This window comes from Solea solea, chromosome 13, assembly GCF_958295425.1.
Source record: "Solea solea chromosome 13, fSolSol10.1, whole genome shotgun sequence".
Classification (NCBI taxonomy): Eukaryota; Metazoa; Chordata; class Actinopteri; order Pleuronectiformes; family Soleidae; genus Solea; species Solea solea.
The window spans coordinates 5,383,578-5,396,158 of NC_081146.1; the positions used below are offsets into that span (position 1 = coordinate 5,383,578).

The following is a 12,581-nucleotide window of genomic DNA, read 5'->3' on the forward strand; positions in this document are numbered from 1 at the left end:
TCTCAAATTGAGAATTGGTTTCGATTAAAAAGGTGCAAATGTGGGATGTTTAAATTTAAATATCTCTAAAACTTTACAGTAAACATGTTTGGTTTTCAGTTTGCTAGTAGTAGTAGTCAGTCGGTCTTGAATGTCAGTCAGAATGGAGAATTTAAATTATTTTTTCCCCTCAAATATTATGTGCTTTCAAACGGGCACAGTGGTCTTGGTCTTTTATTTTGAAAACCGAATGTTGATATCTTTACAAATCAGCTAGATTGGTTCGCAGGTTGTTTATTTTTTTTTACCGTAAAAGCCTTTGTAGAGAGGGCATTAAAATTCAGCGTCAGATAGTTTGACCCCGAAGAAACCAGTGTCAGATTATTTGACTGCAGTCAATAATTGGACGTACGTTGAAGTTGTGTATTACATCTATGTATGGGTTTGTTTCAATCAAATAAACGTAGATTTTAGTCACACTTTTTTTTATATAATACTCAGATTATTTCACTGATGTCTGTTAATATGTACGTATACACAGTACACAGCCACAGAATTGAACTGCAAAAAACTCTAGCTAATGGTGTGTGTGCGCGCGTGCACAGGTCACCACCATGACAGCGTCATCAGTGTGCGCCGGATGTTCCTCTACAACGTGCTGTTGGAAGATTCACGTGTGAACATTTTGATCTTCCACATTTTCGCTAGAAGTTGGAACATAAAGTCACAGAGCAGTCGGTGAGTATGTGAACGTTTGTCGCTGAGATTCAGTGAGGCGAACACTCATGTGAATTAATGAACGTGATCTGCGTAGCTTTTATTTATCGACGCTGCGTGCGCTCAACTTGTGTAAAAGCTCCTTATCTTGTAATAACGTCACCTTCTCATTGCTGCTTAAATTAAACATCATGTGTTCAGTGAACAACCACGTTCGGTTTGGAAATGACCGTCACTGAGATCGTTTAATAACATGTTTGTCTGTCAACAGCCATGTCCTGAGTTTAAACGACCCAAAAACGTGTACACATTATGTACAAGGCAGACAAATTGGTAATAATAAGCAATAATAACCCATTTTGCAACATGAGAAATAGGTTTTCAATGCAGGCTAAAAATGTTTAAATGTTTAAAACTAAAAGATAGTCATGGTTAAAGTAAATACAGTAAGTTAAAAGTAATAATCCTAATAAAGAGAGGGGCCTATTTTTAAGGCCAACATCAAGCAGATTTTTCAGTGCCTTTTGTATTTTGATGCATTTATTTGCAGAACTTGGAAATTAATTTAAGTAATTGAAGTTCAGATCAGGGGATTTTTCAAGGTGTTTGAAGTGTGAAAATATTTGATGGCAGGTGGATCTGGGCTCTAAAGAGAAGTGAGGTAGACGGGTAACATGCTGACACAACAGTGATGTTTGCCAGTTTTGTCCACAAATCAAAACCATTCAATTTTATTGATTTTTTTTATATATATATATGAAGCAAAGAAACCAAAAAATATTCACATTTTAGAAGCTAACAAACACAAACTGATTCATTGATTATCTAAATTGTTGACAATTAGTTTAGTAATCAATTAATAATGGATCTTGCCCTATGTCAGCTGGGATTGGCACCAGCACCCCCGCAAGTCTCATGTGGAGAATAAAGCGGTGGAAGATGAACAAATGATTAATAATCGATTAATCGCTGCAGCCCTAGAAATGAATGCTGACTGAACAATTATTCGAATGATAAACTTCAATAGATTGCCATCTTCTGTATTTCAGGTTACTTGTGTGTAGCTCACCTTGGAGTCATGGGTCGGAAGTTGGATCCCACCAGCCATGTGAAAAGAGGGCCTGGAAAAAAATCCAAGAAACAGAAGGGAGCAGAGACTGAGTTGTCCAAGTTTATATCTGATGGTGACTATGGTTTCCTTTCCCCATCATGTTTTCACTGTGGAAATGTAAACAAAACACAATCTAGGCTTGGTCACTAACATGGTCTGTTTTTTTCTGTTAGAAGAGGAAACTGGACCAAAACGTATGTCAAGCAGATCCAGGAAAAGGTAAAATATTGACTGAATATGCACATCACGCTTGTTTGCAAGTAGCTTATTCATATTGTTTTGTTTTCAGAGCTGCAAAGAGAGTCCAGAATGTGAAAACACCTCCAAATATTGCAGAGAAAAAGCCCAAGAAAGGTAAACACGTCATTGTCTGTTAATGTGGTGGTGATGTTTTGCAGCATCAACATTTTCTTGTGTGTAAATAAACCCAGAGTTCCTCAGTGTTTGCTTTAACTGTTGCCCAAAACACTAATGATTTTATAAATGAGGTGTGGATGAAATAATTTCTGTAGGTGTCAGAGTATCTGCATTATTCAGAGTGTAATGCAGTGCAGATATGATGATGATGTGGACTTAATAAAATAATACAGCAACTGGTAAAGAAATTTATGTCAGAAATGATAAAAATGAAAAAAAGTAATTTACTGTATTTTTTTATCATTTCTCTCTTGCTCAAGGATTCACTGATGAGAACAGTAAATGGTTGAAACCTGCAAAGAAGAACCTCAAAGTTGGTGAAGCTGAAAGTGAGGATGACAGTGATGAACACTGGGAGGAAGATGATGAGGAGGAAGACGTGGAGGAACAGCCAAAGAAGAAAGGAGGCAAAGACCTGGAAAAGAAGGTTGTAAAAAAATCAGAAATTAAACAAGTGGAGGAAGAGGAGGAGGATGAAGACGAAGAGGAGGAGGATGAGGGCGATGAGGATGATGATGACGATGATGAAGAAATGGTCGATGATTACGGCACACTTGAGGACGGCAGTGGAGAAGAAGCCGCAGAAGATGAAGAAAGTGATGGAGAAGAAGTATGTGAAACTACCAACAGATTGTTTAACAAAGAAATATTTTTACTGGATAAAACTGCACATTTTGTAAATGTTTAAGGGATTGAATGTGGTAAATATATATGTTTTATATAATTATTGAATAACTACTTTCCTTGTTTTTTATTTCATATTCAGCTCCTTCCTATTGAGCGTGCAGCAAAGAAAGACAAGAAGCTGAAAAAAAGCATGGGTCTTGAGAGTGATGATGATGATGACGACGATGAGGAAGATGACGACGACGACGACGATGATGATCAAGAGAAAAAGAAATCTGACGGTGACATGGATGAGGAAGACACAGTACAAGCCAACATTGATGAAATGGATATATTTAGGCTGCCTGGGGCGGAAGAGAGTGAGAAAGAGGGTGAGCCATTTAATATATTATTCCAATAATATATTATGTGTTGAAGCATATTTACAAAAAATATTCTGTCATTTATTTCTTCTCTTCTGCATTTTTAAGGTGTCCTGGCTGTAGACCTGAAGACAATTTATCAAAGGATAAAGGACAACGTCGATGTCCTCTGTAATTTCTCCACAAAAAGGGAGGTGGGGAAAGACAGAAAAGAGTACATCACTCTCCTGAAGAAAGATCTCAGCACCTATTACAGCTACAACAACTTCCTCATTGAGAAATTAATAGACCTCTTCCCTCTATCAGAGGTGAGTGTGTGTGTTTTCTCATTCTCCTGTGGTACAGAACAAAACTTGATAGATTTAAAATGACATTTTAAATGCATAATAACAGCTTCATATAATCTTTTTTCTTAATTTCTCACCAACAGCTGGTTGATTTCCTCGAGGCCAATGAAATTCAGAGACCTGTCACAATTCGTACCAACACACTGAAGACGAGGAGGCGGGATCTTGCACAGGTTAGTGATGCCTTACATCTCACAAATTGAACAATGTGCTTGATTAATGCAAAAACTACCAGATAACATTTTGGCAGAATTCCTCATTGAGTCATTTGGTTCTTGTCAAATACTGATAAAAGCTGCCTCACACACTGAACATGTTGGTCTGTGTTTTTTTTCTTGTTAAGGCTCTGATCAACAGAGGAGTGAACCTTGATCCACTGGGGAAATGGTCTAAAGTGGGTTTGGTGATCTATGACTCTTCAGTACCTGTAGGTAAGTTTCACTACATCCACGTCAAAGATAAGACCGAAGCAAAGTTCACACGACTACACAACGTTCAGAGTCAGAGGATCATTGTCCATCCCACATATATTACTTTTTATAAAGATATGTCTGGTGAAAACCTGTGGCCTTTGTTTGGGTCAGTCCTGTCTCCTGCATTACACCATATTACACAAGGAGGAGTCGCCATCTGATGTGTCTTGTCACGGATATGTCTGGTTATGAAAACATATGTAAGAAGTGACATGTGATGTGTTTTCTCTGATTAACCACTGTTGTGTTCCTGTTTATTTTCCAGTCAAAGACTGTGTATAAAAAGAAAAAACCCATGGAAATGACATGGGGAATGATCAAAGCCAGGCTTAATTTAGTTACCTGGTTCACCAGTGGACGGATTAACTTTTACTATAGTAGTGCCATCACTGTTGTGTCTGTTTTACCGTCTCCCTTGGATTTCAGTAGTCTTCACCGGCTCCCTGCTCTCTGATTGGCTCTGATGGTTTAAGTCATTGTCGGATCAAATTTGATTGTGGTCAGCAACACAGCACAGGGGGGTCAGTGGGTCTTAGCGAGCCGTGCCGTTGAATATGTCACAATCATTAGCTGTGACTTGCCAAAACTCATTGGAAGCAAATAATCAGGCTACAACTCTTGTTGTGTGAGCGAGGCTCTTCTTGGTAGTGTTATTGGAGAATATCTCAGACCAATTGTAGCCTCAAAAGATTAAAGTGTAATCTTTGTCATATGTAAACAGGTGCGACTCCAGAGTATCTCGCTGGTCAGTACATGCTGCAGGGCGCGTCCAGTTTCCTGCCCGTCATGGCACTTTCTCCACAGGAGGGAGAGTTGGTGTTGGACATGAGCTCAGCTCCAGGAGGCAAAACCACTTATATTGGTAAGTGTCATTTGAATTATGAACAAATACTATAACCATGAGGTTTTTCAAACATCTGATTTTCTTGATAATTGAAAAATATTTTTTTGAGTTTTTAAAAAATTGTCAAGAATATGTGAGATTATTGGAACCAAACGGCGTTCTTTATTTTCGACCAACAGTCAAATACTTTAAATATTCCATTTTCACTTATCTGATAAGCTTTAAATAACTTTTGCTTTAAAATTTACTGAAATAATGCATTGAAAATCAAAGGAGTGAAATGCAACGACAGTCTGCTTAAAGATAAATGTGAATGTTCTACCTTTAGCGCAGCTGATGAGAAACACCGGGATAATTGTGGCGAATGATGCTAACGCTGAAAGACTGAAGAGTGTGGTTGGAAACATCCATCGTCTCGGCGTCACCAACACTGTGATCTGTAACTACGATGGCAGGCAGTTCCCGAAGGTACCATCCACACCTCCGTCCACAAAAACATGATCTCTGGTGTTAACATGTTCTTCAGAGTTTTATAGTTTGCTTTCTTGTTGCAAACATTGCACACAGGTAATGGGCGGATTTGACAGAGTACTGCTCGATGCTCCATGCTCAGGCACAGGTGTTATCGCTAAAGATCCAGCGGTGAAGACAAGCAAGGTAAAGCACTCTTTACACATACACCCATGTAGATAAGTTTCAGTGTCAGATCATGTTTAATGCTGTGTTCCTGTGATCCTTCTGCTTCTTGATAGGACGAGGCAGACATAATGCGCTCTGCTCACCTGCAGAAGGAGCTGATTCTGTCTGCTATTGACTCCGTCAATGCTGAGTCACCCACAGGAGGATATCTGGTCTACTGTACATGTTCTATCATGGTAAGTAAATAGGTTTTCTACCATGTGCACTGCATTTATCTGAGTGTGGTGTAGATTATGTTGGAGAAAGGCTTGGATAAAGATCATTAAATATTCCACTAGGTGGAGGAGAATGAATGGGTGGTGGACTATGCGTTAAAGAAAAGGAACGTCAAATTAGTTCCCACCGGACATGACTTTGGCAAAGAAGGTTTCACCAGGTAAATAAGATAACCATTTTGTGTTTTTCTCATCAAGTATTTGATTGCAAATACTTTGATCGTCAAGCCTACATTTCTTTTTTCATTCTTGTAGGTTCAAAGAACGCAGATTCCACCCTTCTCTGCGACTCTCCCGGAGATTTTATCCTCATTCCCACAATATGGATGGATTTTTTGTGGCCAAACTGAAGAAGTTCTCTAATGTAATCCCAACAGCTTCATCAGGGAAAGGTAACACATGTTAAATGACTATAAAACAGCTTTATTCATTAATGCTGCAATACTGAACATTTTGTGGTTTTGGTTGTTGGTGATGTTATTATTCTACCTGCGTTTAGACATGATGAACAGAAATGATGTAACATTATTTGTATACTGGGTCCTTCATCTGAAAATGGGCTCTGTCAAACAGTACTATCAGATCTGACTGAGGGAGCATTTGCGTGTATACCAGATTTCTCTTTTCTTGGGTGGTTCTGTGTTTTCAGTCATACTCCAACCTGTTTGCAACCGCTTCGCTTTACTAGTGCAGTGTCTTGACAAAAAAATGTAATCAAAATAACAAATTAACTGTGACGGGATGACGGGTTTAATCAGCATTGTTTGAACTGTTGACAGTGTTTTAAATCTAACATACATTTGTTTATATTTAAAAGTTACACACTGCAGCTTTAAGTAAGAATTGAATTGCTGTATCTTGTTGACTAACATAATATTTCTGTTACTAATTTAGAAGAAGAAGATACTTCAGAGGCTCCTGAGTTGATCGCAGTTACAGAACCTCCTCAGGCCAAACCATCCAAAGGTGACAAGACCAACAAGACTGTCCCCAGTCAAGCAGGTGACTCAAAGGAAAAAGCCCAAGCCAATGGAACAGCCGGCAAGAAAAAAGTAAACCTCGAGTCAAAGCGCAAAAATGCCTCGCCTGCTGGACCAAAGAAAGCAAAGGTCGCCAAGCTGGATAGAGACACTGTGAAAGGGCCAGAGGCTAAGAAGCCCAAGGAGAAGACAACGGACGATCCCACAGCAAAAAAGGCTAACAAACAAGGAGAGAAGAAAAAGCAGGCCATAAAAGTGAAACCAGGCAGCGAGAAAAAGAACAGAATGGGAAAGAATAAATTCAAAAAACTGAAGAATATGTTGGAAAAACTCGACAAAACAGTGTGACATTGTACACAGTATGTTAACATGCACCAGGTAATGTAAGAGATTTGTAGAGCTCCATTACAGATTTACTTCCCTGTGCTCTGTTGCCTTGTCTGCACAGTATGAAACATGTACAGATGGATTGGTCTGGTCAATGTTGTGCTCATTCAAGTTTAGTCCTTTTTTTATTTGTATTAATTGTGTTTCTTGATTAAATCGCAGAGTGGGACAACTTCCAGAAATCTGTGAGACATAATAAATTTTAACCTATTTTTCTCATCATTTTATGATTGTTTATCAGCATGTGTTTTACTTGTCTGTTAGGTTCATCTAAATTGTGGTTCCTCGCTCTTTTTTTCCGGGGCCATGGATACGTTACAGAAGGGAAACAATTCTAATGACCTCTTAAAACACCTTAACACCACACCAGCATATTCCTACTTCAATATGTGCTACAGTTAAAAACTCTAGTATTGTCTTTTCCCCTGTCATTAACTCGCACTGTTACAATACTACACAAGAGAGCCAAAATACCAGTGAAGATCTCTTTCATGCTTGAATGCAGTGCATAGCATTAACGTTCTGGTTCAGACTTTGCTCATGCAGTAAATATACAAATGTCCACTAGCTCACGAAAGCATCTATATTTCAGATTATTTGTTTACTTGTTGTTCTGCCTGATAACTTTATAAATTATTGCTTAACGCATTTAATTTAGCTCACTCAGAATAGTTTTAATTTTAACCAGTTATAATTACATTTTGTATGAATAACTTTTTTTGGTTTTGATTTAATTAGAAATATAGTTATTAATAATAATAAGTAATTCCTTAAGAAATATAATCTTCTATTTACATTATAAGCAGTCAAGTACAATGAAATTATCTTGGACTTAATTTTTTTTTTTTTATTTTAAGTCATCTTAAGTTATTCAGAACAAAACTGGAGCCACTTTTAACCAGGTTCTCCATTGAACTCCCTATTTTACTAAAATTGGTTGCAGTTTGTCAAGATATATTTTGTATTGAAAATTAAACTGGTTACAGATACATGGAAGGTGTACTGTCATATACATATATGTGTATATATTATACACACACACACACACACACACATATTTTTAATCACTTTTATTACTACTTAAATGAACTAGTGCCACAGAGTTTTGCAGAAGTAAATTCAGTGGGAACCTCCAGTCACGTTGGTCCATTCCGGACAGGAAGCTGTGGTGTTTACATTTTCCAAGATGGCGGCGGGGATGTATTTGGAGCATTACTTGGACAGTAAGCTGTTAAACGTGATTTAAACGTGTTGGGAAAACATCTCTACGTCATTAGCTCTTTTACGTGTTGTGTTTGGTCTTTTATTAAAGCTAATAGTGTATCCAGCAGTATGAGAAAAGGCGCTGCAACTGTTTCCTGACGGTCGGCGGTTTTAGGCTCAGTCTAATTGCTGAAATAAGCGTCGCACTGTAGCGATGGAAGGGGTAGATTCGTCACACTCACTGACCGTTTAATATATATTTGGTTTCTATTAACTTGTCGCTGAAAATTAGCTGCATCTGTACCTGTAATTCACTGCCATAGCCAATTTGGTAAAGCTAATTTAGTCGCTATTTGAATAGTGAGCTGGTCATCACTCCACACTAGAATAAGCTAGCTATCCTGCTTTCGTGATCATTTCCTCTCGATCTCGCTGAAAACGGGATTAAACACTTTGTTTGTTTCCTTTCATTTCACCAGGTATTGAAAACCTGCCTTTCGAGCTGCAGAGAAACTTCAATCTGATGAGAGACTTAGATCAACGCACAGAGGGTGAGACAAAGAAATCAGAAATAAAGGGATGTTTTACAACAGATCTAATATGTGGTAAAAGAACCATGTTAAACTTTGGCAAAAAAACAAACAAACCCATGTATTATGCTTCGGTTTCTGAGAGATTCCATTTGTTGGTCACACCATGAAAGTTTAATGTTCATGCTGCACAATATGAAGTTAATTTTTGACTTATCTTAACTTTAATCTTTTTGGGAAATACTAGACGAGTTCATCTTATTGGACATTTAAAATATTTCCAATGAAACAGTTATTTGCTTGATCTTATTAAAGTTAATTCCACATTAATGCCATATCATGGTGATGAAGTAAACATTACTTCATTGCAAAGTTCTGGTGTTTGTAGTACTGAGATTAGAGTACTTATTGAGTGTTAAAAGTCTTAAAATATCTCATATTTACTTATGAGTATGAAAAGTAATTTGGTATTCGGTGCACTTAAGTAGTGAGGTACAATTTAACGTGAGAATTATGATGGTATTTCATGACCTAAACCTGAGCATGGAGGTAAAAGAAATGGTCTTTAAAGCCTGAAGGATTTAAAAAACGAAATCAATTTTCGGTTATGCCTTTTTGCATTTGCTCAGGGTTAACCAGTGACTAAAGTCTAGCTTCCCCAATCTTGATTGTCTGTCCCAACCATAGGTCAGTGGTCCCAGCATCATTGGGCTTCCAAATTTCACCCTTATTTCCTAAAAGTAACAGTGTAACAAAGTTACAGGTGGAAAATGTATCGGAATAAAAGTAAGCAATTTATTTAAGCAATGTAGTTGAGTAAAATATACAAATATAGTACTATATTTGTTTAGTACTATATACTATAGTACTAACTAAACTAAATGCAGAATATGTCTTAATGAATTATGATTAATGATGAATAATAATAATAATTCACTTATTGTGGTACATTTTGCGTACAGACATAAATAAAATGATGTGCATGTGTTTGTTAAACTAGAAGGAAAATAAGCATATATCACCACTGTATTTGTTTTATGTATATGTAAAGATGGATATCACATTTGGTTGTTGTTTTACAATTTTTACTCTTTGTCTCTTTTTCTCAGATCTAAAAGGACAGATAGACTCTCTGGCGAAAGAATACACAGCCAATGCTCGGACTCTTTCCTCTGAACAAAAGCTGTCGATACTGAGGCAGATTCAGCAGTCTTACAGCAAATGCAAAGAGTTTGGAGATGATAAGGTTCAACTGGCCATGCAGACCTATGAAATGGTTAGTATGTTATCTATGAACATATGAACATTTTTATTAACATTTATTGAAAGTATTAGTAGGAAAACAATATATAGCCTCACAGTGCTGAAGTGAGATGATCTATTCTGCACCACAGTCTGGTAAAGTTCTATTTTTGTCCAGGTTGACAAGCACATTAGACGTCTTGACACAGACCTTGCACGTTTTGAGGCTGACTTGAAGGAAAAGCAGATTGAGAGCACAGACTATGATTCCACCTCCAGTAAGGGAAAAAAAGGTGTGTTTCCATTATTTTTCTGTAGTGACATGGGAAACTTTGTAAATCTATTCTTAGTTATATTTGTCACTTGTGGTTGTGTTATTTTCAGGAGATTCCAGACAGAAGGAAAAGAAGTCAGCTAAAACAAGGTCTAAAGTGAAGAGTTCAGATGAAGATGGTAGTCCCAAAACTGCACAGAAGAAAGTAAAACTTCTTCAGCCGTAAGTTGTGTTTACTTTTCAGGTTTGCAGTTAATAGTCATTCCTAGTTTGCTTTATGAATGTACACTCATTTGAATATGTTTGGTGCATCCCCAGAGGAGAATTCAACAACCCTTCCGCTAACTTTGGGAATGTGCATCCATCTGATGTGCTGGACATGCCGGTGGACCCCAACGAACCTACATACTGTCTGTGTCATCAAGTGTCCTACGGCGAGATGATCGGCTGTGACAACACGGATGTGAGTTTGGTTTTGTGTTGCAGTCTAGACTTGCATGTGCAAATGCCATTGCTTATTGCAATTCTAAATACAAAATCCACAAAAATACATGCAAAGAAATTGTGTCATAAAATTAAAAACATAAAAAAAACGTTATACGGTCATGGCAATATTTAGAGACAATTAGTATATTCTAGGTATCCTCAAAATAACATGTTTATATTTGTACAAAATGTTATTGGGTAGTTACTTGTAAATATTCCTAATTTCTTTTGACCTTTATCAGCCTGCCCAAAGAAGACATCATTTTATTTTATTGCTGTATTTGTTTAAATAACATAAACATTACGTATAATTCACATATCACATATAATTCTCATATCACGTAAAGGTCAGGATACTTTTATGGCACAGTCTTGACATTGGCAGGATAATCGCAATAAATTGAAATCATAATAATGTTATATATCAATAATTATATACACAGTGGACATTCATCCTTAAATATCCTTAAATATATTTCCTACATGCTGGAATTAAGAGGTTTAGGAGTCCTATTTTAAAAAAATATATAGTGTAAAAGGATTGATTTTGTTTGATCTGATAATGTGTGTAATGTAATATAGATAATGCTGTTTTGTCTCTATTCAGTGTTCCAAATGCAGGACAAGTAACAGTGTGTTATTTATTTTTTTCTCTGTAGTGCTCCATTGAGTGGTTCCATTTTGCGTGCGTGGGCCTGACGACAAAACCAAGAGGAAAATGGTATGACAATGAGACTCCACAATGCAAGCTGTAATGCAGTGTTTTTATTTTAACTGTGCAGGAGATAAAAGAGAATCAATCACCTAACCCAATCTTTCTATATATATTATGCAGGTATTGTCCAAGATGCTCCCAAGACAGAAAGAGAAAATAAAAAGCCTTGGTTTCCTGGTGCTGACCAAATGTGGACATAGAACAGTTGGAAAATGAGAAGAATATTTCTTTTTAAGTTACTCAAACATTTGGTTTCTCATTTCTTAACGTTTGGTGCTTTTTCTTTTGGTTTATAATATGTAATTTGCCTTGGTCTGATGCAGTGTGTGAGGGAGCCAAGTGGTTACAGTTATATTTAAATATTGATAAACTTTTTGTGTTAAACATTTTTTTTTTGTTTTGTTTCTTTTGGTGCTCTTATGGTTTGTGTGTGTGTGATTTAATTTTTTTTTTTTTTTAAACACAGATAAATAGTGAACACTACAACTGACCCTAATGGTTTAACAGTTTACATTTCCACGATACTCTATACTGTATCTACATATATGACCACAAACTTTAAGCATTTTCTCTAAAGGCAGATTTGCCATGGGTATGTTTTTGCTTTGTTGTATGGTTAGTTTCTTGTGCTTAGCCTTGGAACAGTTTTATTTTTTTAGTGTAATGAAGGCAAAAGAATATGACAACTAATGCTGCATCGTGACAGTGTTAGTCATCTGTGGTAGTGAGTTAAACCATTTCATTTTAACATTTGATTGAGTGCTGTATAGAAAGTAAAACATTTTGTGAAAAGTATTTCTGTAGCTGAAACATTGGTACAGGACAGAGGGGTTGATTTTGTTGTCAATCATTTGAATACAGCTACTACCTCAAAAACTGCCTATGTGTACTTTGTTTTGTAATTAATTTAAATCGAGGTCGACGTTTTAAATGCATCACTACATCTTTGCTGCTGTTTGTTGGTTTTCCAGTG

The 12,581-nt window shown here is 36.8% G+C and overlaps 2 protein-coding genes across 2 annotated transcripts; both read left to right on the forward strand.

Moving 5' to 3' along the window:
* The first annotated feature begins 584 nt into the window (after positions 1-584).
* nop2 (NOP2 nucleolar protein homolog (yeast)) lies at positions 585-7,380 on the forward strand. The gene is made up of 16 exons (XM_058648650.1): positions 585-717; positions 1,746-1,880; positions 1,981-2,026; positions 2,097-2,161; positions 2,485-2,834; positions 2,991-3,222; positions 3,322-3,521; positions 3,644-3,733; positions 3,904-3,991; positions 4,755-4,895; positions 5,206-5,345; positions 5,445-5,534; positions 5,630-5,752; positions 5,855-5,952; positions 6,047-6,183; positions 6,686-7,380. The coding sequence occupies exons 2-16, from the start codon at positions 1,775-1,777 to the stop codon at positions 7,117-7,119; spliced, it is 2,340 nt and encodes a 779-aa protein (XP_058504633.1). The 5' UTR covers positions 585-717; positions 1,746-1,774; the 3' UTR covers positions 7,120-7,380.
* A 903-nt stretch (positions 7,381-8,283) lies between these two features.
* Positions 8,284-12,487, forward strand: ing4 (inhibitor of growth family, member 4). The gene is made up of 8 exons (XM_058647320.1): positions 8,284-8,381; positions 8,841-8,912; positions 10,001-10,167; positions 10,312-10,426; positions 10,518-10,629; positions 10,726-10,870; positions 11,553-11,614; positions 11,729-12,487. The coding sequence occupies exons 1-8, from the start codon at positions 8,345-8,347 to the stop codon at positions 11,766-11,768; spliced, it is 750 nt and encodes a 249-aa protein (XP_058503303.1). The 5' UTR covers positions 8,284-8,344; the 3' UTR covers positions 11,769-12,487.
* The last annotated feature ends 94 nt before the right edge of the window (positions 12,488-12,581 follow it).

What these genes read in the sequence shown, in the direction of transcription:
- nop2 (XM_058648650.1), top strand. Translation starts at nt 1,775, where the DNA reads ATGGGTCGGAAGTTGGATCCCACCAGCCATGTGAAAAGAGGGCCTGGA. An exon ending in GGAGGCGGGATCTTGCACAG is followed by an intron (nt 3,734 to 3,903) that starts GTTAGTGATGCC and finishes TTTCTTGTTAAG; the next exon opens with GCTCTGATCAACAGAGGAGT. An exon ending in ACTGTACATGTTCTATCATG is followed by an intron (nt 5,753 to 5,854) that starts GTAAGTAAATAG and finishes ATATTCCACTAG; the next exon opens with GTGGAGGAGAATGAATGGGT.
- ing4 (XM_058647320.1), top strand. Translation starts at nt 8,345, where the DNA reads ATGGCGGCGGGGATGTATTTGGAGCATTACTTGGACA. An exon ending in TTTGGAGCATTACTTGGACA is followed by an intron (nt 8,382 to 8,840) that starts GTAAGCTGTTAA and finishes TCATTTCACCAG; the next exon opens with GTATTGAAAACCTGCCTTTC. An exon ending in CCATGCAGACCTATGAAATG is followed by an intron (nt 10,168 to 10,311) that starts GTTAGTATGTTA and finishes ATTTTTGTCCAG; the next exon opens with GTTGACAAGCACATTAGACG.